This window comes from Sander vitreus, chromosome 9 (genome assembly GCF_031162955.1).
Source record: "Sander vitreus isolate 19-12246 chromosome 9, sanVit1, whole genome shotgun sequence".
NCBI classification, from domain to species: domain Eukaryota; kingdom Metazoa; phylum Chordata; class Actinopteri; order Perciformes; family Percidae; genus Sander; species Sander vitreus.
Window position 1 is genome coordinate 8930533 of NC_135863.1, and position 24765 is coordinate 8955297.

At 39.4% G+C, this 24765-nt stretch overlaps 2 protein-coding genes across 2 annotated transcripts in view; both read right to left on the reverse strand.

The window, feature by feature from the left end:
• arpc5b (actin related protein 2/3 complex, subunit 5B) overlaps nucleotides 1–24765 on the reverse strand; it is a 174358-nt gene that overhangs the window by 10120 nt on the left and 139473 nt on the right. The gene's annotated exons all lie outside the window — the stretch shown is intronic.
• pla2g4ab (phospholipase A2, group IVAb (cytosolic, calcium-dependent)) lies at nucleotides 2501–24611 on the reverse strand. The gene is made up of 19 exons (XM_078258577.1): nucleotides 24341–24611; nucleotides 22737–22853; nucleotides 20979–21060; nucleotides 20604–20752; nucleotides 20136–20249; nucleotides 19594–19631; nucleotides 18935–19079; nucleotides 16793–16929; nucleotides 16236–16458; nucleotides 15817–15931; nucleotides 14382–14519; nucleotides 14211–14300; nucleotides 11714–11779; nucleotides 10756–10880; nucleotides 10497–10608; nucleotides 8324–8508; nucleotides 8038–8227; nucleotides 6621–6778; nucleotides 2501–4852 (listed from the first exon to the last, which is right to left on the reverse strand). Exons 2-19 carry the CDS (start codon nucleotides 22752–22754, stop codon nucleotides 4694–4696), a joined length of 2244 nt encoding a protein of 747 aa, XP_078114703.1. The 5' UTR covers nucleotides 22755–22853; nucleotides 24341–24611; the 3' UTR covers nucleotides 2501–4693.

Genomic DNA, 24765 nt, shown 5'->3' on the forward strand with positions numbered 1-24765 from the left:
TCTTCAGAAGAAGTAATTATCTTCACTCGAGTTTCTGCACACGAAAGTCGCCAGACGACACAATCTTTTGAACATAGCCATACTGAGAAATACAGAGAGAGTTGTGTGGAGCTCAGTGAGAATTGTTTTCTTCCAGTGAATCAACCCTCTACAAGCTTTCTATTAGGTATTCATGTGTGGATGTTATGAGATAACATGAGACCGTCCTCCACCAAAAACGGCCATATAAGTTGTTTGTTTGAAAAAGGTGACGACATAGAAGAGTGCCATCTTCCACTTCAGGAGGAAGGATGGGTTGATGGATGGGTCAAACAAACACAGGACTCTCACCCAGGAAACAAACACAGGACTTTCATTCAGGAGACCGGGGTTTGTGTCTCATTTGAAAATAAAAGAACTAACAGAACTACCTCACGTTCTGCGTCACATGCATAACCGGACGTGAAGTAAGTAGTAGGGGCATGTTCAGCCCATGCCCCCACAAAGTGTGCTGGGTTTGGAAGCAAATTGAACATAGTGGCCAAACAGTCAAATTGCAACTCCCGTCCCGTGGCCCAGAAAGACTTTTTCCTATAGACTTATATGGCGACAGACACGTCTGTAAATCTGTGGATCAATTCTTTGGAGCATCACAACTGACACGACTGACACATTTTACTATCAGAATTTGAAAACCTTGGAAAGTCTAGAAAAGGCACACGATTAAATCACTTAATCCCCATTCAAGTTAGTGGAGCGCTAAACCAAACGTAGCCGGCTCGTCCGGCGGAGGTCTTAGCGCTCGGTAAACATAGTGTTATCGGGTTTGTCAGGGTGTGAAGCCTATTTGGATGATATTGTAATCTACTCAAGTTCGTGGGATGACCACATTCAGCAGCTTCATGCAGTTCATGCAGTTTGGAAGGCTGCGTGATGCTAACCTCACACTCAATTTGGCAAAATGCTAATTTGGTCAAGCTACTGTACAGTATTTAGGAAAAGTTGTGGGTCGGGGTCAAGTCAAGCCGGTGCATTCAAAGGTCGAAGCCATTCTGTCCTTCCTTCCTCCTGGTTCACGTTACTCACTGCGTCGATTTTTAGGGATGGCGGGGTACTACAGAAGCTTCTCTAAAAACTTTTCCGCAGTTGCCGCCCCACTTACCGACCTGTTGAGTCCAAAAAAACGTTTCCACTGGTCTGAGACTTGACAGCAGGCGTTTGATTGTGTAAAGGCTTTGCTGACTCATGCCCCAGTCCTGGCTGCGCCTGCATTCGACCGTCCATTTAAAATATCTGTTGATGTGAGTGATGCAGGCGCGGCAACTACTCTATGGGCCGCACAATGCCGATCATCAATTTTTGGTTCCATGATGGCTTTATGTGCCACTGAGCAAGTCTCATAGAAATTTTAACCAGAGATGGTTTAGAGCTGAAATGCCCCAAGTCATTTTCTGTGTCTGTGTCACGGTGGATTAGCCACTGCCACGCCTCTTTAGGAGAATAGATTATGACTGATTATTTCGTGCCATTGTCACCAAAGTAAATATTGGACCCATTTTTCACAAGCCACATAACTCCCAAACATTCTGATACTAAAATGGCATTTTTCAGACTGACAAATCAGAAAGAAAATTAACTTTGTTCGACAACTGTTTCTGAACATACTCTCGTGAGATCTGGCAACACAGAAAAGCTATGTTATGTTAACTAACGCAAACGCCGTAACAAAACAAATTTTCATAATGCTAACAATGGCTTTTAGATGTGTAAATATCTGATGTTAGCAAAAAAAGTATAAATAAGTTATGCAAATATAACTTTTCATCCATTCACTACACTTTCAAATGAGGCCACGCCCATTTAAGAGACAGGAAGTGTGTACTGTTTCTTATCATCAACGCAGCATGTAATGTGCTATCTTTAGTTATAGAGAATCTTTGTTTTCTAAACTTAACTAAATAGTTCAATAAAAACTTGTCGGTGCGTAAAGCTAACGAAACTGCTACCGCTTCACAACGATAGCGACGTGTTTAAAACTGCGACGTTCTGTGGTTTAGAAATAAGGTGGGAAAACGCTCCTGTGGGTCATATTTCCTGCCACTGATAGGGGCGCTAATTAATGAAACACTCCTAGGCTATAGGTCGTAGTAGAAGGAAGGAATAAACAACATGGCTGTTGTCTTATGGTTTGGAGGACTTGTTGGATAACATCACTGAGTGTCTGAATATGTTAGTCAGACAGCCATGGAGACAAACACTGGGATATATTGGGAATTACAGTCCAACACACACAAAACATTTCATATGGTTAAAAGATCTGTCTAAGAACTATCTGTATCTATACAGACCAATTCTGCCACCCAAATTCATTAATATTAATATATAAGCCAAACAAAAGGAAACAACACACTGGAACTGTGACCCTGCACTTTTTTCTCTTATCTGCTGTGTTAGTTCAGGAGGTGTCTCACGGATTAAGGAAGAATGTAAAGTATTTTAACAGAAAACATTACACACAAAATAAATTCTCTCTTTTATTATCATCCTTTTTGTACAATGCACATAAACATTATGCATGTTGTGCTTTGCCATTTATAATACAAATAGTTAATGATCACATGAAGTATTTATGTGCACGTCTTGATTCCCTAAAACTGACCGTTAAGCATCTGAAACATTTGTAAACATTGTCAAAGATTATAAAAATGCAAAATGGCAATAATATAAGAAAATAAAATTGCTACGGCTCGTGTATGCTGTCTAAATTAGGCTAAATAACCTTATGGTACGAAGAAAAATAAAGGTGTAACATGATAGCTCACAGAGTTTTACAAGATGTCAAATACATCGATGAATGCTTCTTTTGATGCGTTATAAACTTTGTCTTAAAGGACTATTCCAACATTTTGGGAATGTGCTTATTTGCTTTTTATTTTCTTTTTTGTGTGTGTTCTATCTACACACAAAGAGACTTATTAAGAAGCCTACAAATAAGACTCCTCTGCATTCTTAACTTTGACTCGTGCTTTATCTATGGATGTCTCAAATATACTCCAGCCATTAGGTTGAGAAACGACAAGATTGTAGAACAGACGTGACGTCATGACTTGGCTCTCTGTAACAAACAGATGCTGCATAAGAGTGGTATCGAATAAAAGCAAATAAACATATTCCCCAAACCATTTCTTAAAAAAAACATAAGGCAATGCTGTAAACTGAAGAAAACATAAACATGCAAAAACGGACACAAATAATCTGCTAAAAAAATCAACATAAAGGCAAGTTGCAAAGGTTTGTGGGTCATGAATCCTTGCAGCAAGACTGCAGAAAGCCTTTTATGTTTTCTCAGTTTCTTCCAAACCAGCAGGGCTGAAACATGAGCATATAGGTATTGGAAGTGTTTCAGTGTGAAATTTCACTGCTTTGTGTGCAGCCTTTTGGCCCCTGCAGGTATAGGTGTAGTGTGTCAGATTCCAGGCCTGCACTGCTGCAGGTGTAGGTTTAATGTGTAAAATTGCAAGTGCCGCAGAGAGCCACCTTTTTCAGCTGGGAGCAAGTCTCATGATCACACTCAACACCACCAGCACCCAGCCTGACCTCAGCCACTCCTAATTGTACGGGAGCGTTCAGGGAGTCCTGCAGCGAGTTGGCTTTGTTGGAGGAGAAATTGTTTGTCTTTATCTAAAAGGCAGCCTGAAACAACATGATCAGGAAAATAAAGATGCAGAGATAGAGAGAAGAAAAAAAAAGCGGGGCTGTTTCTATGGCATCAAGTTTTGTTTTTCCAAAATGGTGGCTTTAATATGAGACACTCCCTACATGGGATCAGGGAGTGCTCCTTCCCTGTAAGTCGGTAAGCATCATTGAGATGTTTGAGGTATGCAGAGGGGTGTGCAAGGCCTGTTTAGGAGTTGCCATCAAACAAAACCAATGGTTACAAGCTCCTCTTCCATGTTTTCAAACAGGATTTCATGTTTAGACGAGCAATCCAATGAAAGAAAAATGGTTATTTGCATGTTCTGTAGTCAATATGGAAAACATTCAGCTGACAAACAGGTAAAGGAGAGGTTTCTTACAGTGCATTCACACAGCTCCAAGCTAAATTTAGAAATAGCTACATAAAAAGTCATAGGAAAGATGAAAATGCAGCTTTGCCCTAGGCAGCATGAACTAAAGCCAGGAGGTGTCCACATGAATTAGGAATGTTGCAACAGGAGTAGAAAGTTCACATGATGATGATTTAAGTTATGTAAATGAACACATGGATCTGAGGTGGATATTTCTTTTGCACATGAAGAACTAAGATATAGCATAGTTTCTCAGTTAATATCAAAAACAAAAGGGAGGACCCACAAACAATATCCTGTTGTTTGTTAAAGAGCCAAATGTTTGCTGTAACAATCCAGTCACTCATATTGTTAAGTAAGTGTCGATTCTTACCATCCAGTCTTTTTCACGGCCAGAAGGGAAAACCGGCTGTCTGTGGTCAATAAACAGTTTCCCAGCAGTCACATTTGTGCAAATAAAGCCAGATGAAAATTCTCATTCTGTTGTATATGTGAATGCTATCATAATGCTTTACCAGTAAACGTTAAAGTTAGGTAAATTATGATTTAAGTATACAGAAAAGAGATCAACATAGCATTTTCCAAAAAGAAAAGACTGAATCTACAAAAATCCCTAAAGTCCACTTTATGCAAAGTCTTAGATCAGGCTACTGGTTATCATTTCCCAGGAGGTTCCAGGGATTTGCCAGAGCATCTCTTTTGAGAAACTTCTTTTTTGGGATTGCACTGAGGGAGAAAGGAAGGGAGAGGCACGAGGGATTCTCCTTCCGGGACACAATGCAATCCTTGATGGCTTCTTTAATCACCTGCAGGGGACAAATACAGGGTTTAAATTAGGGCTTTCAGCATTAAGGTGTTAATCGCGATGAGATTAAGGGCCGAGCATAACGCGTTAATTTTTTTAATCGCATTAATTGCATGCCGCCATTTATTAATTTATTTTACACTTAACTCGGCCATGCCTGCTGCTGCGGGCTGCAGGCATGACAGAGAAAGAACGCAGAAAACACAATTCTGAATGGCGCTTTTTATTTTCCAAAACTCCTGGACAGCTCATTAGACAAGTCGAAAGCCACATGCACATTGTGTAAAGCCAAATTAAAATATCACCGAAGCACGTCAAGCTTGAGCTACCACCTACAAGCTGGACCAGGATCTTAAAGACGTACTACGGTTGGCATGTTCTGACCCGTCTTATACATTGCCGTCGAGGGGGACAGTAGTTTCACGCATACACAGCCTGTACTCCACAGAGAAAGCAGCCCAACTGGAACTGCTGCAAAGTGCAAACGTCTCATTAACCGGTGATCACTGGATGTGGGCGAGTAATCAAAATTATATAGGAGTTACTGACTCTGGTAAGGATAGGGATTTTTAGTTTTTTAGTTAAGTATTTGGAGGAATTGTGCAATAATGACAGATTCACACATTTTTCTTTTGTTTACAGTAAATAAATAATAAACAAATACAAATCTTAAAGTCAAGTTCATAAAGTAACTTTCCTTGCATTCATTTGATTCCCAATCAAGATACACTGGTAAGAATTGCTTTCCATTGTTAATATGTACTTAAAAACTGTTCTGAAATGCAAAATAATAGAATTTTAATCATGTGATAAAACATGCGATTAATCGCGATTAACTATAGAAATTCAGCGATTAATCGCGATTTAAAAAAATGCAATAGTTTGACAGCCCTAGTTTAAATCCAAAATACCATACTGCATCAATCAATATTGTATCAATGAGAAAAAATTATGAATGAAATGTTAACTCAAATCCATTAAGCTATACTTCAGGTGGTTCTATCGTTTATTAGAAGTGGTATTTTGGTTCACTGGTGATTTCAACATCATCCCACAATGTTAATATATAACTATCCAAACCAAAATTAAAATTTAAAAATTACTATCCCTAGCATGGCTTGAAATGTTGACTGACACCACTTTAAATATACAAAGATCCGTATGCACAAATTAGTTTGAAGTATTGTACTGTGGAGTGTTTTTATTTCATGCTGCGTAAATTGCCAAACTTTGGTGTTGCTGGACAGATTTCTCATATGTTAATACGATTTGACAAATGTAACTTCAAGCTAGATTGAGTGCATCTGCCTAACGGTTCTTAAATCTGCAGAGTCAAGGCATCTCTACTGTATTGATAGTATAAGTCTGTCATAATGAGCTGACCATCCAGTGAAAAAAAATAATTCATGGCATCACATCCTTACCCAGCAGTGACTCAGATACAGTCAGTCAGTCTGACCTCTTACAGTAACACACCTACTGTGAACTAGACTAAACTTGTACTATCCAGTCTTAGACGGGCCTTGAAAAAATGTTTGATGTTGCACAATTGATATTTGACAATTGTGACAATGCAAAAATGTAAAACTCCCCCCCCCCCCAAAGAATGAATTGGAGATTAATTGGAATGATGGAATTAATGAAAATGAATCAGAATTCCTGTTTAACCCCCTGATGACATCACTATTGTTTCCTGTTGTTTGATGTCAAAACCTTTTGCATCCCTCCATGTAAACATCCTGTAGTGAAATCATAAGGACACAACTGACCTCCAGGTTGTTGAGAGTGTTGAACTCCATGAGGTCATGGAGTTGGGTGAAGGCCTTGTTGGAGTACTGGAAGTTAAAAGTGGAGAATGGTGACTCGGGGTCGTCAAAAATGTCAAAATCCGCCAAGTCCTTTTCCTTCTCAGTCTCTCTGGGAACACCTGTAAGTAAATTAAAACGTTTAATACTTACTTAAATAAGTAAAATGCTTCAAACTGGAGTCTTTGATTATTTCACATGATATTCATCTGCAGAGGGAATTGTTTGTCAGGGAATTGACACTTTTTGAACCTCTCTTTCATATTGGTTTAAGGTTGAGATTAGAAGTTCATTCTTGACCTTGGAAACAACTAAATATATTGGTTTTGATTAATTTGACTAGTTGATTGATGAGGCCAATTATGAACTTAGAAACTCAACTTTTAAGCCAACATGAATTGAAAACTCCATTAAGTGGTTAGAAAAAAAATTTAAATCTTTGCAAACTCCATCTGCAGATGAAGCTCAGGAGATGTATATGAATCTCCAGAAATGCTAATACTAGACCATGTTGAGGTGGGCTTGTTTGTTGTTTCCACTGCTTCAAATTTGACATTTTTTGTTTTATTTTGTACAACTATTAACTATTTCTAAAGGTTAAAAATAAACTTTCCTGCTAAATATTCAAAATAGATCCATTATGTACTTTTTGAGTAAAAATGTAACATTGATCCTAATTACTGGAGTAAAGATGAAAGACCACATGCAGAAAGAAGTTGCACACATACAGTAGTGAACCGACTCCATAATGGCCTGAATAACGTCCTCAAATGGGAAGTCCATTCATGGTGTACTTCCCTCAGATGTCTTTTGGGTTTAAGCGCAAAAAGCTTATGCAATGTCCATAAACACACTGTGGAAGTATGTGGGCTGAAGACCTACTGAATGAAAAGATGCAGAAGTGCAGATGAGATGGAGATGTGGAGATAATATGTCTTTGTATGGCTCATGATAAATGGCCTGTTTACACACAGAGCTCTCCCACTGGAGCTAGAGATTCCTTAGCGGCACCTGGCTCCTTAAGGAACCATAATTCACCCAAGCAGCTTATAAAACTGAACACACTGTGGTCCACATCTGTGCGTGTGCACACACACTCACACTCAGTAGACTGCAAGTATGCTTAAAGACAGACACACCATTTCCACAACGAAACCACAGAGACTTTGTTTATTGGGGTCAGTCAGATCAGGGGCCCAACTTTAGGCTGAACATAAAAAACTGTCTGCTGCTGGCCGAATAATTACAGTGAGCCATTTCAAGGAAGAAATGTCTTACCGTCATGGCACATGACGGTTATTATTATTATAATACAAAGAGCCTTGGCATATTTTCCTCCTCTCACATTCTGTGGAAACCTTCACGCACATACAGTACTTACCAGGTGCCTTGAATGTCCTAAAGTTGATGTTGACCAGGACAAAGTGGATGATAGTCGGGCAGTTCTTTTCGCCTTTTTTTGGCTTAAAGACGTAGCATTCTTTCAGGCCCTCGCGGTCGAAGACTTTGGGATCGATTTTCGGGAATGGAAGCTTGTTCATTCGAGCCCACTTTTCTGCCAACAGGAGCTCCTGTGGCATACATTTACAAATGAGAAAAACATGTTCATGATTTTGCACAAATCATTTTTAGCAATTCATGACTGTAAAAAGAGTTTAGACGCTGACTTTGAATGGGGGGCTGGTGTCGCTGGGTCGTGCAGAAAAGTCAAAGGAGATGATGAGGTTGACACCGCGCTCTGGCCGCAGGATGAGAGGGTAGGGAAGGTTGTAGGTCAGGCCGCTGTCCACTATGTGGATCTTCTTGCTCTTCACATCAAGAGGCTCGTAAATACGATCAAACTCATCTGGGTCTGAGAGAATCACATTAAATCAAATAAATGATGCAGGAACATGATTGGGAAAATATCTGCAGCCAAATTTCATGCTACACGCCCAACCAGATTCAGATTCAGATTAATTTATTTGTCATAGTTCCTTGTGTACTTACATACATAAAGAAAATGAAAAGACAAAAATCATACAAGAATACATAGACTAAAATATGTAAAACCAGATTAAAAAACATTTAAAAACCAATATAACTGTGTAATGACTAACCTATAATGTTTGATGGAAGTAGGGCTGGCTATAAAAATTTGAAAAATGTTCTGACCACACCTGTGTTTCAGTACCAGTAGCAAAGCTACCTTACTCTGCCAAATATAAATGTTTTCGAAAAGAAATGTCTTCTTTTTTAATTAAAGCTGCACTAATCAATATTTTTATAGTAAACCTACATTGAGTAATTTTTTGAGTTGATTCTTAGCAAAAAAACCTTTGTTCTTTCACAAATATGTGCTCATTCATGTGTAATTACTTCCACCCACTAATCAAAGTATTCTTGTAAGTGTAGAATCTGACATTTAGAATCATTCAGAATACATACGAGCGACTCGCTGGAATGACGGCCGGCATGTTGCGCCTCCATCTTTAAAATACATTAGCCAAAGAGGGACATACCTCCGCCTTTCGCCCTTTTACACTCAGTGGCACCGTGACGAATGCCAGGGGGAGATTACTCGCCAGGGAAGCGAAAAAGAGAATTAAAACGACAACGCGACCAAAGTTAATATTGGAGTGGCTAGAACAGCTGCGTGTAAACGATGGAGATACTAAGAGCTAATTTCGGGTTCGGCCACCGTATGAGTTAAAACGCGATCGGAATGGGAGGGGCTAGAAAGTAATATTTAGTTGGTTGTCATATACAATTTCACCGCTAGATGGGAGAAATTCTTACACAATGTAGCTTTAACAATGGGTTAAAATGACTGCATGCAATGTAAAAGAAGTTGCTTGTAGTAATTAACCCACAGAGAATTAACACAAACTCTGCAGATCACCTGAGCTCTACCGAGCATTTTGGCATCTTCCAGTTCATTGTTCCAGTTTTCCAGGCTACAACTTTACTGTTTTGGTTCACTCTAACTGCTCTCATCACAGACCGCTGCTTGCAGCAAAAAAGCTCTGCACCTAACACATTGCATCTGCTTGCAAATTAATTGTTCTTATCCATTTCCAAATATTTCGATATAATATATAATAAATAATAATAATAATAATAATAATAATAATAATATTGGGTCTGGATACAGATGTACAATATGTTAAATAATCATGTCCTGTCGTTTTTCTTTTTCTTGAAAAATTAAAGCTGGAATAGGCAGTTTCATGAAAAAAAAAGCTCTTCTGCAGCTGTTCTCTCTGTCCTAAGCCCCTCCCACCAGACGCTTTATACAGTAGCCCATGCAATGATTTCCATCATGATTGTAATCCTGATGCTGTGACGTTTTCTTTGCAAACTTGTGGGCCTGACATTTGACTTTTGGATGACATACTGTGATTCGGGGCTCAAGCTAGCTACACAGACATGAACTTAAATTAGCGGCAGCTCTGAGCCTTTGGCTAAGGTTAGCAGAAGGCACAACTGTTTGCAACATTTCCTCTCTATCTCTGAAACGCTTCACAGATATTGAAACTTTTTTGTATTGCATTTATTATCAGACTCTCTTTTAGACCTGCTTTTTGATAAGTCCAGCTTTTTGTGTTGCTTTGCAGTGTAGACAGCAACTTTTTCTGCAGGATTGTCCGTCATTGAATCAGGCTTTCACCATCTGAAAGGACATGCACGCACAACTGCATGTGTAGAACACCCAATAGGAACGGTCTCCCTCTAAAATGACTTGTGATTGATTGGCCAAAGTCCCTCCATGGGCTAGATTTTTTCATTTGCCCAATGACGCCAAAATATAACTGCCTACCCCAAGCTTTAAAAGCAGTGGATTGTGACCATCCTTCTTACCTGTGACAGCGTCCACCTCCTCCTCAAGTATGGGGGCGTGGCATTTGACCTCACTGTCTGGAGAGAACGGGATGCTGGTGTTCAGGTTTAGGCCCAGCATGAAATTATGCACCTGGCAACAGGGTGAGATGGGTTATGGAGAGAAAAAGATTGTTACAGAAAAAGTGAAAAAAAAGGAAATGCAGCTAGAGCACATGCAGTGTTTAGTGAAGTGTTACAAAATTGTATGATTTCGTGATGAATGAACACATTGAGTTACCTTCCCGGCCCGGCCCTCTCTTGTGTTGAATAAGGATGAGTCACTGAAAAGTGAGTTGAACATTCGCTGAGTCCAGCCAGCCTTAGCAGTGCGATCGTCTTCTCCATCCTGGTTCTCTGTCCCCCCTGAGCACCAAAATGATGACAGAGAAAATACTGTAAAATCAAATGTAGCAATCTTTGCACACGTTTTACATCAGCGATGGTAAAAATGTCTAGACAAACACAGTTACTGACTAGCTGGTGAACATAGTGGAGCATTTAGCAGCTACAGAGCAAGATATTTCCCTAAGGAGTTGGTAGAGACCGAAGAGCTAAAAGAGAGTTTTCAGGAGCTATGCTTAATATGCTGTGTAAAGTTGTAACAAAAAAGAGCCAGAAGCAATTTTATAATTAGTTTCTTAAGTTTTAAAATATATTTTTGTCACGCTTTGTACAAAGATTTTTTTTATTCCATCTTCAAGGGTAATTCATTTGCAACAAAAGACTGTCTGTCACTCATTTTACAGCACCCCTTCTCTTTCTTTCTCTCTACCTCTTTTTTTCTGTCTATAATTAACTCACAACGAAAGCTCACATTTGCAAAGAAAAAGCATCAACTTCCGAAAATTCGGCTTATACATTCTCATTAATAGGATCATGAAGAGCAAAACCCATATAGTCAACATGCGTCTGGAAACCAAAGAGTTCCAAGTAAAAGCTCAATGTATTAGCAATTCTTCCTGCCCTGACGTAAACCCCAGTAGCTATACCGATGAAGATGAGTCATGCTAACACATACTGTAAACATAGCAGCATTACTACAGACAGAAAATGTTTTTTAAGGCGTTGACGTTCCCTCAGACACAATGTGTCAAAATAGTTGTTGACACCATTCAAAATCACACATCTCTATTGCACCATAAAACATTTAATCATACATACAATCTCAAAGTCTGTATGTAAACTCCTTAGCTCACCTTTACGTGGCTCTTGGTCATTGTCCAGACTGTCTTCTCCGACGATGTGCTGTGGTTTGATCTGCTCTGTAAGACACAAGACAGCTTCACTCATCAGGTTACAACTTCAACAGTAGGATGTTAATTTATACCACATACAGTATCAATTCTGTCACCGACAGAATGCTTTTATTCAGTTATGTGACATTATCAAATTCACTGTCTATTATCTCTTTCAAAATAAGTCCTCAGAGAAATGCAATACACCTGATAGAGCACACGTGTCAAACTCAAGGCCCGCGGGCCAAATCCGGCCCCTCGCAGATTTTGATCCGGCCCGCATATCAATTTTGGTTTACAATACACTTTGGCCCACCTAGTTTTTGTCGCTTTTTCTTCGTTTTTGTTGCTTTTTTCAAAGTTTTTGGGCGCTTTCTTCTATGATGGCTAGGAACACTTTTGCTGACTTTTTTAGGACTTTATGTCGACCAAACTGTGAGTGAGAAGACTATACGAGACATGCAATAATACAGTCAAAGATATTTAACTTTTTGGATTAAAATAAACCCGTACATGTCTGGTCCTTGATGTGATTCTCATTTTCCAGTGTGGCCCTTAGTGAAACAGAGTTTGACACCCCTGTGATAGAGTAAAGCATTCTTAAACTGGGTGGAGGCATTCTTAACACTTCCAGATACCCAATGCATTGTCAGAGTGTCTGAATGTTTAAAGGTCACCCCCAAAGAAATGCATTCAACCAAAACAAACATCCGATGAGCTGTCAGAATATTCACAGGAAAGCTGATACCTTCCCACTGTTGTGGTAACATCACACACACACATTGGCTATTTTTAAAGGTGTGAGGATACCAACGTGTAAGAAAATAATTCTGGCATGAGACAAAGCGGCAAGGAAATACAGACAACAATAGTATCTCATTCAGGCACAACTGAATATCAGTTTCAGCAGAAGTTTTATTAGTAAATTCAAAACTATGCCATTACCAGGAAACAAACACCCGTACCGACTTACACAAATGAACATGACTAAACTGTTTAGTCATGTTCATTTGTGTAAGTGGGTACGGGTGTTTGAGCAATATTTCTACTCATGTTTAAAACTTTGTGCACATTCAAAATATATCTCATCTGTGCACTATGAGATTTGGAGGAGTCGTGATATTTTGAGAAAATAAAGTGATAATAGGCTATTACAAGAATGAAATCACAATATTTCAGAAAATAATCCACCTGCACCACAGTCTGCTGTGCATTACGTGATTGCTCTGCTGATACGGTAGATCTCAGATCGTCTGACAGACACAGTGCTATACATCGGAGGTGGAAAACCAAAACTAGACCTAGCCTACTGCAGAAATACACAGAGCACAAACGGGACACATCTACCGCAGCATGCCCACAGCAGTGCGCGTCCTTTATAAACCTGAAGCTGCACAGACCACGGAAGGCGAGCTGCAGCAGCTCCGTGGTCTGTGCCGCTGCTCGTCTCTATTTTTACAGCGAGAGTGGACGCTAAGCGACACACAGGTCTGCTTCAGAGCTCCGTGTGGCTGAGGGGGCGCCCTAGGATGATCATGTTTAATAAATGTTTTATTTCGCATGTCATTCTAATTCTATTATTAATGAGAAGTAGACCTAAGGGCGACACGGCGCCCCCAACACATTTGACGCCCTAGGCAATCGCCTAGTTCGCCTATAGCAATCGCCGGCCCTGATTAAACACATATTTCAGATTATGTTCAAGACATGTTCGAGAGCCACAATTTCCCAATATATTGTCACATACTGAAAGGATGATACCCATTTTAAATATGTTTTGAACACTGGAAATACATTTTCTTTTATGCAATAATTAATTTATTGGCAAGTTCATCCAAGTATATAAAATATGTTTTGGATTAACATAAATATAGATATATTTACAAGCCAGAAATAGTCTTTTTTTTTATTCACACTAAATAAAAGACTGCATCATTGTGAATCAATATTGTTATGCTTATCTTTTTTGGTTCATTGTTTTATTGATTGATAGCAAAATGATTATTTAGCTGAGACTGAAAAAAGTGGACAAAACACTTTTATTACGTAAACGGTCCATTTAGTTGCTGTTCTGGAGCTTTTATTCATATCACGATCTTCCTCAGCAAGTCAACAATTAACTTTCAATCACAAATCTGAAGCCAACATGGTTGACAAGAGCTTGGAAAAATTTAAAATTTGAACATCAACAGTTCCCTGACAACTGAGCTAACGCCATCTGCTGATAAAGATCATGTGAGATGATCAATGGCCACTAAACAGCTACTAGATTGACTTAGTGGTGAAACTGTTTTGTCAATTATTGGATTTCTGTGCTGTTCCATTCAATCAGAGGAATGTATTTAATATAATTTGCACTTAACCTGCAAAGAAGCATGATTTATTTAGGGCTTTACATCTTAAAATCAGAACAGTGCAGTTCAGTTCAGGACAAAACACACATATGAAGAAAAAGTACCTAACTCCTCCTCCATGGTGCTGCCACCAACTGTGTCTTTGACTCCCAGCACTCTGTTGAACAGAATGGAGAAGGCGCTGCCCCACACACCTGGAATAGTGAAAACATACTGTTAGTAGGTTTACTAATGTAAAAGGGTCTGACTGTTTTAGATGAAAACATCTTTCTCACCCATCAGAAAATGTATTGGGTTCTCCGCGTATTTCTTGACAACGGTTCCCATGAAGAACTTGCTTCCAAACAAGTCGGGGGTCATGAAGGTGCCGTACTTTGCCATCCCAATTTCATACGGGCTGAACTCCACCCAGTCTGCCGGTTAAAACCTCAGTGTTAATGTAATGGAAATGTAACAAATCTTTGGAACCAATATGAGTACCTGTCACTGACTAATACGTCCTCTCCATTTGCATTTGTACTGTACACTAGAATTACAATGCAAAACAGTCGGTAAACAACATAAATGTGTAAATATTTTGCTCACACTGAGGCACTGAATATATAAAAAAAAATCTGCCTTGGAGGAGACGGCCACTTTCAATTCAATCTCCCATGTGCCAAAATGCATTTCTGGAGGGTTAAATCTGAATAAAGTCAACTGGACTAAAAATCAGATAAACAACATTTGAATTTGAATGAGTGAAAACTAATTTGGAATTATAGTCAGTGTGTGCAGTTGTCAGTAGTAAACAACAGTAGGGGACCTTTACTCAAGTACTGTACTGCAGTTCAATGTTGAGGTACTTGTACTTTGCTTGAGTCTTTCCTTTTAAAGCTACTTTATATTCTACTCCACTACATCTCAGAGGCAAATGTACTTTTCATTCCACCACATGTTTTTGACAGCTAAAGTTACTAGTTACTTTGCAGGTTTAGATTATTAATACAAAAGGGCAATAATAATCGACTAATATAATATGTATTATATTATTATAGATTAAACTACCCTACAGTATATAAAGTACCTTTACCAGATGCAACATTAAAGTGATGAACACATTAATGCATCAACAATTATAATCCAGTAATATAATATATATAGTTCTAAAATGGCCCTTTCTGCATCTAACCCTTTTACTTAAGAGTAAGGTTTTGCATGCAGGACTTTCACCTGTAACAGAGTATTTTTACATTGTAGTATTGCTACTTTTACTTAAGTAAAAGTTCTGACTACTTACATAGTACATAATATCTACACAGAGAGTGGAGGGAACTACAGGGGTCAAAAAGATCAGAATGGGATTATTTAGGCCCTGGCTACGTTTCTCTCTACACCAACTAGTCATTAGGTCGCACTTGCAACAGCTTTTACAGCAACAACAGCTGTCACATACACACATACACAAACACTAAGGCATGCAAATAGTCGCACAAATACACATACACATACAATAGAACTACTTCCTCTGTAACCTAATTGCCTCTTAAATGCGAAGAGAATTTCACAGCTGTCTTTTGATAATATGGTATCTTCCATTGAGATGAATCATAAAAAAACTGGGGATTTAAGTTAAGAGGAGAGTCAAGAAAAAACTGAAGGACAAGTCTTGTCAACACACCATTCAACGTAAAGGCACATGCAGGTACTTACAAAAAGACAGATAATTACCTGCAAACATGAGCTCAGAAACATCTGGCTTGACATGCAGACATGTGAAGAGAGGAAGAGGACTCTGGGCCTGATTTATTTTCTCCTGAATGCTACTCAGTTTGATATCCATCCTCTGGTGGGTGAGAACACAGTTTTTGAGTAATTTACACTCACGCTCTGCAGGTAGTAAGAGTTTAATCTCATCATGGCTATCATAGTTATGTGGAAGTAAAATATGGATAGGGAAGAAACACAGCACAACATTCAAATAACAAGCTTAAATAAGGTGTTGGTGGGATGCCAGTTCAAGAGAAAAGAGAGGGAATGAATCATGAACTTAAGGGAAGAGGAGGATTGGCATATTTCTGAGAAATGAGGTAATGGAGAAATAAGAAAATAAGAAAAAATTAAGATAAAACAACAGAGGCGGCTCTTACCGCAGGTAGAAGTGTCTCTCCTATGAGCATACCAAAGATATCGGTAAAGGTAACAGGCTGCCCGGCAGCCTTTTTGGTCCAGAGGGCATGGATGTAGTTGGTGATGTGTTGGGGCAGCAACAGCTTCAGTGGGTTACTGCTAACTCTCTTCATCAGCTCTGGGTTGATGTCCTTTGGGCCCTTATTTGGAAACTCTGGGTGGGAGTAGAGAGTGGACATGTACCTACAGGGAAAAAGAGAATTGTACAAATGTCAATGCAATGTAAAATGCTGTCAGATCAGTCAATAAATATCACTTTGCTCTTTACAAGATTTATGAAAAAGGTACCGCACTTGTAAGGAAGTTAAATTCAATAAGTCACTCTACAAATATGAAGATGGAGACTGAAACAAGCCAGAGGTGCTCGCTTGATGTGACAGCTTCATATCAGCAGAGGAGGGCAGAAAGGTTTGTCAGAAGGGAAGCAAAACAGCAAAACGATAAAATGAGAGAAAATGTCTTGAAATAAAAGGTGTCAGAAAAAAATGAGAGGAGATAAGGAGAAATAAAAACTGACCATGTAGATCCGGAAAGGCCTGCGACATATGTGGCACAATCTAGCACCCCAGACTCAAACAGCGCTTTCATCACACCTGAGAAGCCGACCATGGCACGAAAACCACCTCCTGAGCCCGCTACGGCTATCACCGGCACCTGCAACACACACACACACACACACACACACACACACACACACACACACAGACAGTCATAATGTGAAGAAGAAAAAGATAAAGGCATGCTTAATCACATAATTACATACTACACAGTTTAGAGTATTAGTCTTGCATTCATTGTCATTCTTTCAAGTTGAGTAACTTCCCTCCTGCGCCTCTATACAGTGAGGGTGTCAGTTGCATCACGTCTCTGCAACATTTTTTTGTGCCTTCAGATTTTCAACTATTTCATAATTCTCCTTGTGCAACATTGCTTCCTTTCTGGAGTCTGTGGTCAGTTCTGAATATGCTGGCAGACATAGTATTTCCACAAGAGTCCTCCTGGATAGGGAGTTGAGAGATGTTGTAGCATAGTGGAAGGCAGTAGCTGTTATCTCATTCCTCTGGAGCTTCCAGCACATGTTGAAGACATGAGCAGGCCTGGCTGGAGATTACAGCCAGCCCTAAGAGCATCTAGCCAAAACCACACAAGCGTGAAAGAGCTGCAGAACTTGCAGGTTTGTGAGGCTAATTGTATGGTTTGTGAGAAATATCAGTGTTATCATGAGCTGAGAACAAATTTGTGAAAAAGTGCATTACAGTTTTGAAATTTAGCAATTCTGATTACATTACTTAAGAACAACAGACCATTTGCATGATTTTTCTTTGTAGGTTTTCTTCATCTTAACTAGTAAGTGCTACAGATAATAAGTGAATCTGCAAGAATGAGAGATGCCCATCATTTACATGTAATGTTAAGAGGCTACAGCAGCTACAGCTAACCATGGAATGTATTATGGTATTATATGTAACAGCTGTGTAAAATATGTACAGTGTAGGTATTTGGCATCTAGGCTCTGACCTAATCACTCCCCACAAGATAACTTGACACAGTAAGGAGTGGGGAGTGATAATATTAACCTTACCCCCCCTTTGGAGAATGTAGATTCAGAGCCTACACGTGGATGCTGGGGTTGAGGTGGGGCTTTTGAACTGCTCTATAAATAGCAGCAGTAGCAGCAAACAACAGCATAGCTTTTAGGTGAGTGGTGTTGTAGCCATAGACTGTATATAAGAATGGATCAACAGATCCCGTTGCTCTGGACGGAGACCAGTGAAGGCCTTTAGTAGCACTTTTCCAGTGAGCGCTGAGCGTTACTGCGCAGCCTCCAACTGAGAGAAACGAGGTAGATGTGATGTGAGCAACGTGTCTGAAAGTTGTAAGTCTTCTGGTAGCTGTGCCAAGAGAAATCTCAATCATTCCCAATCTTGCAGAGACAGAGAGCGTAGGTATATGTAAGGAGATAGCATGAACACAAGCTAATTATTGCTAACTCAAATGCTAGTTAACATTAGTAATTAAACTTAAACAGCTAATGTAAGTCCAAACTGCCTGCGAGCTTCTCCTGTACTATACGGTAATTCCTCTACTATGCGACAGTAAGTCGCGTGGTTATGACACAATCGTTAGCCTATTTTACAAAAACGTATACTACGGAGCCATAACGTGAGGTACAAGGTAATGGAGCCTTTTATACATTGTCGTGTTTCTTTAGAAATAAACAATGGACAAATAAAGTCTTTAAACGCTTCAGATGTAAAGTTATTTGGCTGTCAAAGTGACGTCAAAATGAATGGCAGTCAATGGAATGCTAACGTCGGATGATCGCTTTGTAGCATCAAAATGGCGCCATAGGAGATTCGAGCTCTGAAGCGAAGCTTACCCCCTTGGTTGCAGCAGGCCTCCAGAGCATTGACAACTAAAGTTAACCACCATAATGAAAACGTGATAGCTATACAACGTGTTGCAAAGTGAGAAAAAGGGATCTTTTATTAAAGAAATAGTTTGAAATTCTGTGCAATAAACAGCCAGTTGCAGCACACAGCAGCCTCTCAAGTCTAAAAATCTTCAATACTGTAGCATTATATGTTCTAAAACTAGTTTTAGCTTTAAATACCAACAGTTGCCATGTTAACACTTGAATTTGTTGCTCTTTTCCCACCTCCTCTGGAGAGCTGGGGAGGAAAAGAGGCTTCTCCATGTCGAGCAGCTTCTTAATGCCCAGCATCACTCTCTCTCTGCGGGTCTGTCTGAACTGCTTCTCTTTGTCACACAGGGCCCGGCTAAACCGCAAGTCCAGTTTGGTACTGCAGCAACAAATGACAGAAATAAGGTTTACTGAAATCTAATAGTGGAAAGACAAACAATAACTCATGTTTTACATTTTCTGCTGAGAGGCAGATAGAGAATATGATCTCTCCCTGTGTAAGACTACTGATGATGCTGAAATTGAGAAAGAAACGATCTGCCTCTGGGTGGTCTGGTGTGACACACATCCACAGACAAACAGTCCTGACCTCTCACCCTTTACTGCTCCCCTTCTCATGATTACAACCTTCAAACACATATGGCATTGCAAAGTCCTCCCACTTACCCCTATGTAATGACGCCACAGGAATTATGATTCATTTTAACTCTATATACAGTATGCTTACACCAAGTATCCTGTTTGAGTCTAATTTTAGTTTCCTGTGTCTTCTTGAACCTGTGACGGATTGTACACAATTCTTCACTCATACATAACCAGTATCGCTATTTCACAAGAGGGCCTTTAGGTTGATCATAGAGTGAACTGTGCTGAGATAATTTTTGAATACATACCAGATCTCCAGCGTCATCTCTAAGTATACTTTGGTTGCCTGTCAAAACAATGAAATATGTGATTATTGTCCAGTAAAAGAGCAGCTGATTGTGGTTTGTAATTCTGTCAACAGGCAAACACAAAGTGTCAAAACAAAATCTATGAGATGAAAAAAGAAAATAAGAAGGAAAAAGACAGGAATGGTTAATTTAAAACTTTTTAACTTCTTTTTTTTGCATCATTTAAATGGAAATGTAATTAATTCTTTTATGCTTCTTCTTTTTTTAGAAGCGTATCATTTAATTATTCTGTTATTATTAACCACCAAAAAAGAGTTATTCTCTTGGCACACTCTAGTCTTGGTACACATGCAGTATATCTTCATATGTAATATTATATTGTATGTAATATTACCTTGTAATCCATCTTCACATATTTCATTTCTTTGTAAAACATGGAAGCTTAACTAATATTTAAAGGAAGCTCCTGTAAATTTAAGCAATGTTCCCCTGCACAACATGAGTTTATAACTGCCTGAGTCTGCTGGGATTGAATGTCTTACTTTTCCAATAAGGAAAGGCTCCATCTTTGTCCGGCCTATGGTGAGTTTGGTGATGTCATAGGTCGCAGTCCCAAGTGTCTCATCCATAACATAATTGGCGTCCATTAATGTTACCTGATTGAGATAAACATCATCAGTTAAACGGTTAAATAGCCTAGAACCAAGAACCATTCATTAGTTATTCTGAAATGTGTTAAGTCCCATTCAGTTTTGTCAATAAACAATGATCAATGTAGACTTTCAGAAGAGGCTAAATTTATTTATTTCACCTTAGATGACCCTAAACTACCATGAGTCATTTTGATTCTAGTATAAATACTTAAAAGACTTGGTTGAATGAAGCTTTAGTTCACATCTCACCTAGGTATTAGAATTTCTACCATAAAGCTTAATTACTCTCCTATACATCCCTGCTTGTCATCCTTTACTGGTATAGACTTTGCTAGACAATAAAATGCAGGTCTTAACCTCCAGGACGTTGTGCAGGTTAGGGTCTAATATGAAGTGAAAGGTCTCGTTCCATTTTGGGTTGACGTCGTTGTCTATGTGCTTGGTCCTCTTTCTGCTCTCTGGGGCCGTTGGGATGAACAGCTCCACATATGGATCTGGGGTGTCCACTGTGCACACACATTCACCAGCGTTAATGAAAAGCAGAATCCTAAAGTCACAGTACTTTAGGATACCGCATACTCAGCATAAGCACTTAAACAATTCCATTTACAATAACACAAACATGTAACTACTACGTGCATGCAGCATGTTCTGAATAATTTGCAGCAAAAATTGTTTGAATGTTAGAATGACATTAATTGGGCGGGGGGGGGGCAGTGTATTAAGACTCACACAGGTCACCCAGCGCGCCCTTGGTGACGCTCTCGGCTCGAACCACCGTCACTATGAATTTGTGAGAAAACTGCTGATCCACCTGCAACGTTCATTCAGTTAAGTTCATTGTCTCATGTGTGAAAATCCCTCCAACCACAATGATAAAAATGACAATGATTACAATCACGCATGGTATTTAGGTGCATAACCCATACTGCATGAGAAATCTAGTTACAGTATAAAATATGATGTAGGCAGGTTCCCTTCAGATTCATCAGTCAATCAGTAAAAGATCTGAGGTTTTTGGCATGTTGATATTGGCTGTCACATTCGCTGTGAAATTCTCTAGTTCAAGGTTTAACTTTCTCCTTGCAATTGGACTCCAAAATGCTCAATTTTAAAACATGTGGTAGCACAGCCTGGGATTTACAGTGTAATTTTGTTGTATGAGTCAGGTGCCAATACAAGACTTACGGGCACCCACTGGTTCTTACATGTAGGCCCAGTGGAAGAAGAATACTATCAGGAACAAGGGATTAACCATTGGACAACACTTTATAATAGCAGTTTTTGTCAGGTGAAAACAAGATGTCCTGTTGGTGAAACCTTAACCGGTAACTGCTGCTGTGTGGTTAGCACTGCAGCTTCACAGCAAGTAGGCACTGCTGAGTACTGGGTTCGATTCCCCAGTAGGGCCTTTCTGTGTGGAGTTTGCATGTTCTCCCTGTGTTCACGTGGGCTTTCCTCCCACCATAAAGACATGCATGCTAAGTGACTCCTTCCATTGCCCTTGTCATAGGTCAGAACCCCGGGCGCCGGACTATGGCTGCCCACTGCTCCTAATGAGTTAGGATGGATTAAATGCAGAGGATACTGTACATTCCTTGTATGTGTAAATGTACTTGGCAAATAAAATAAATGCATAAAATATATAACTATAAGAACAGCACCTAAACTGTAGTCAATCCAAAGAACATAAAATGTACAACAAGTAGCCTATATTGCTGTACTCCACAAATGATTGTCAAGTTTCTCATTATTCCATGATTTGTACTTCTTTACTCCGAGCTTCATCATTTTGGGAACATGGTCCATACACTTTATATGTTTTTCAATAACTAAGAGATTTCCCCAAAGACCATTTTCGTTGCTTTACTGTACCCCAATAGTTTTGGTAGCATATTGTTATTGTGAGATATGTATATAAAAGGAAATGTCTCATTATTGTAACACCATTTTTCCCAAACTGCAGGCTTTAACCTGTTTTAAACTGCAGACTGTAACTGGTAGATAACTAGCCTTTACAAAAAATATTTTCCTCTAAAATTTCCAATTGTTACTTCCTTGTTCCTCATAGTCAAGTTCTCTTTCACTGTACCTACATTTAAAAGACTGTTTGTGATCTTAAGTTATGCAGGAGAGAGAATTTGGTTTCACCTATCCATTTATAAGTCTTTAAAAACAGTGCTGTGAGCCTTCTCACATATGTAAAATTGTCCTACAGTGCTGTGAATGCAGCTATCACACAGATTGCTAATTTTTGCTGCTGAAAACAACCTACATTAACTTGTGTCACCTGCTGCAGAGCCAGTGAAAAAGGCCTTGCTGTTGAGGTTTTGCTTCGTAGCATAAGAGTGAAATTCATTCTACTGTACTGTTGAAAAAACAATAAACTAAGGCCTGCTATGGAATGATTTGCGCCGTGATTAAAACCACTGGAATCTCTTTGTTTCTGTTTCAACTTGGTTCGATTTAACTGTACATTTCAATACTCACAACTATATTGGAAGCCATTGTGTGTTGTCAGTTGAGTAATTTTAAGGAAAACCTTCGTCAAAAAGGGGAACTTTAACTCAGGACAACATCTCAGTCCAGAACTGGAGCATTTGGAAACTGGAAGATGAAACAAAAACGTTTAATATCAGCGCAAATGCAGGAGTGCAGCTTTAACAGACAGACAATATTTACATATCACACCACCACAACACAATCAGGCATATTAATGAAACTACATAAAAGGAGGATACTCTCTTATAAAGAATTGCTTTGGAAATATCAGTGACACCTTTTGCATCTTGACAGGGGCCATGGGGGAAGTGTACTGAACCACAAACCCATGATAGGAGGACTGGGCCAATAGCGACCATATAGGTGTAAGTACACCACATACATATGTAGAGAGAGTGAGAGAGAAAGGGTGTGGATCTCTGATGCCAAAGATGACTGATATGACGGATGAAGATGGTGTGTGTGTGTGTGTGTGTGTGTGTGTGTGTGTGTGTGTGTGTGTGTGTGTGTGTGTGTCATACTGTACAGTCTGCTGTATACAGTAGGTGGGTAGCATTAAGGCTTTCTCTTTACAATGTTTGAACATATGTTGATAAGAAATTTGCATGTAGTGTGTGTGTGTGTGTGTGTGTGTGTGTGTGTGTGTGTGTGTGTGATAGCATATCAAGGTCAGCGAGCCTTTTCTCAGCGGTTCACCAAAGCGTATCATTACTGAGGGGACTGAGAGCACGTAGGGAGTCTGTGTGTTCACAGCATTGGTCACGTAGTTAGCATCAGTGGTCCAACTTTTGCAAGTGCCAGTTCACTCTGCCCTTGTTCTGCAGTGACAATGAGTGCATGCAGGCTGCGGAATCCTGTGTGTCTGCCAACATAACCCAGACCCTTCACAGCGCTACATTTTCATATGAGGATACAAAAAGTGAAAGAGACACACAGCAACCAGCCATGATGATGCAAAACAGCTGCAGTAAATTAAAGTAAATATCTTACTGTACAAGTATTGTCCTACCTGAGACATAAAAGGTAAAAAGAAATCTCACTTGACTGAATCACTATGCATTTACCAAAAGAATGATCACAGGGGATCTCCTATCTGAATAATAGGCGTTTTACAAAACGTGTTAGGGCCACTATAAACAGGTTTTGCCTGATTCTGATTAGCTGGGGAGAATAAGGTCAGATATTTGAAATGGTTTGAGTTTGTAACATGGAACGATGATCGCCACAGATAATGTAAGACAATGCAGATGATAGTGTAAGCTATCAATCTGCAATTATGTAAACAGGAAACAGGAAATAAAAGGAAGTGTTCATTGTTTTATGTGCAACTAATGGCATCTGTTCACTATGATATGCCATATTTAGCGCTTAATACAGGCTGTTGCCAATTAAATTCATAAAGTATTATTGCTCTGTAGGTGTTGACAATAGCGCGTTTCCTTATCCTCTGTTATGCGTTACTGTAAGGGAACTTTCTGACGAAGACCCTAGTTAAACCACCACCAGTAACAGTTGTCCTCCCTCTCCAAACTGCTGTCTGCTATTTGCGAAAAAGCCATTACACTGTAAAAGAAAGAAAATTGGAAACGTACCTTAACCTTAGAGTAAATCCCGAAAAATATGTCATGCTGATCGAGAATATCGTTCAACCACTGAAGGACTGGAGAAGGAGGAGGAGGTGCTTATATCGGCAGATAAACAGTACGCAAACCCGGCAGTCAGGAGGATCACAGCTTGAGGGAAAGTCTAACGAACCCTAAATACAAGTAGAAGACTAAAAATGATTTTTAATTTAAAAAATGTTAGTTTAAAAAAAACTGGAAAGAGTTACGGAAAACTCTTAACAAGAGACAGACGTTGACTCAGCGGGGAAGTCTGACTACTGCTTTCCAAAAAGTGCCCAACGACGTCCACATGAGGGCGCGTAATACTGTGTTGCAAAAATAAGAACTCAACTTTTTTGAGAACATGATGAGTTAAGAATATTAGTAAAATATTCCCTTTTGGATCAGTCCCC

Excerpts from the sequence above, each read along its gene's own strand:
- pla2g4ab (XM_078258577.1), bottom strand. Across the intron at positions 16,930-18,934 it reads TCCCCAGCTCTCCAGAGGAG|GTGCCGGTGATAGCCGTAGC; the intron begins GTGGGAAAAGAG and ends TGTGTGTTGCAG. Across the intron at positions 6,779-8,037 it reads TAGGACATTCAAGGCACCTG|GTGTTCCCAGAGAGACTGAG; the intron begins GTAAGTACTGTA and ends ATTTACTTACAG.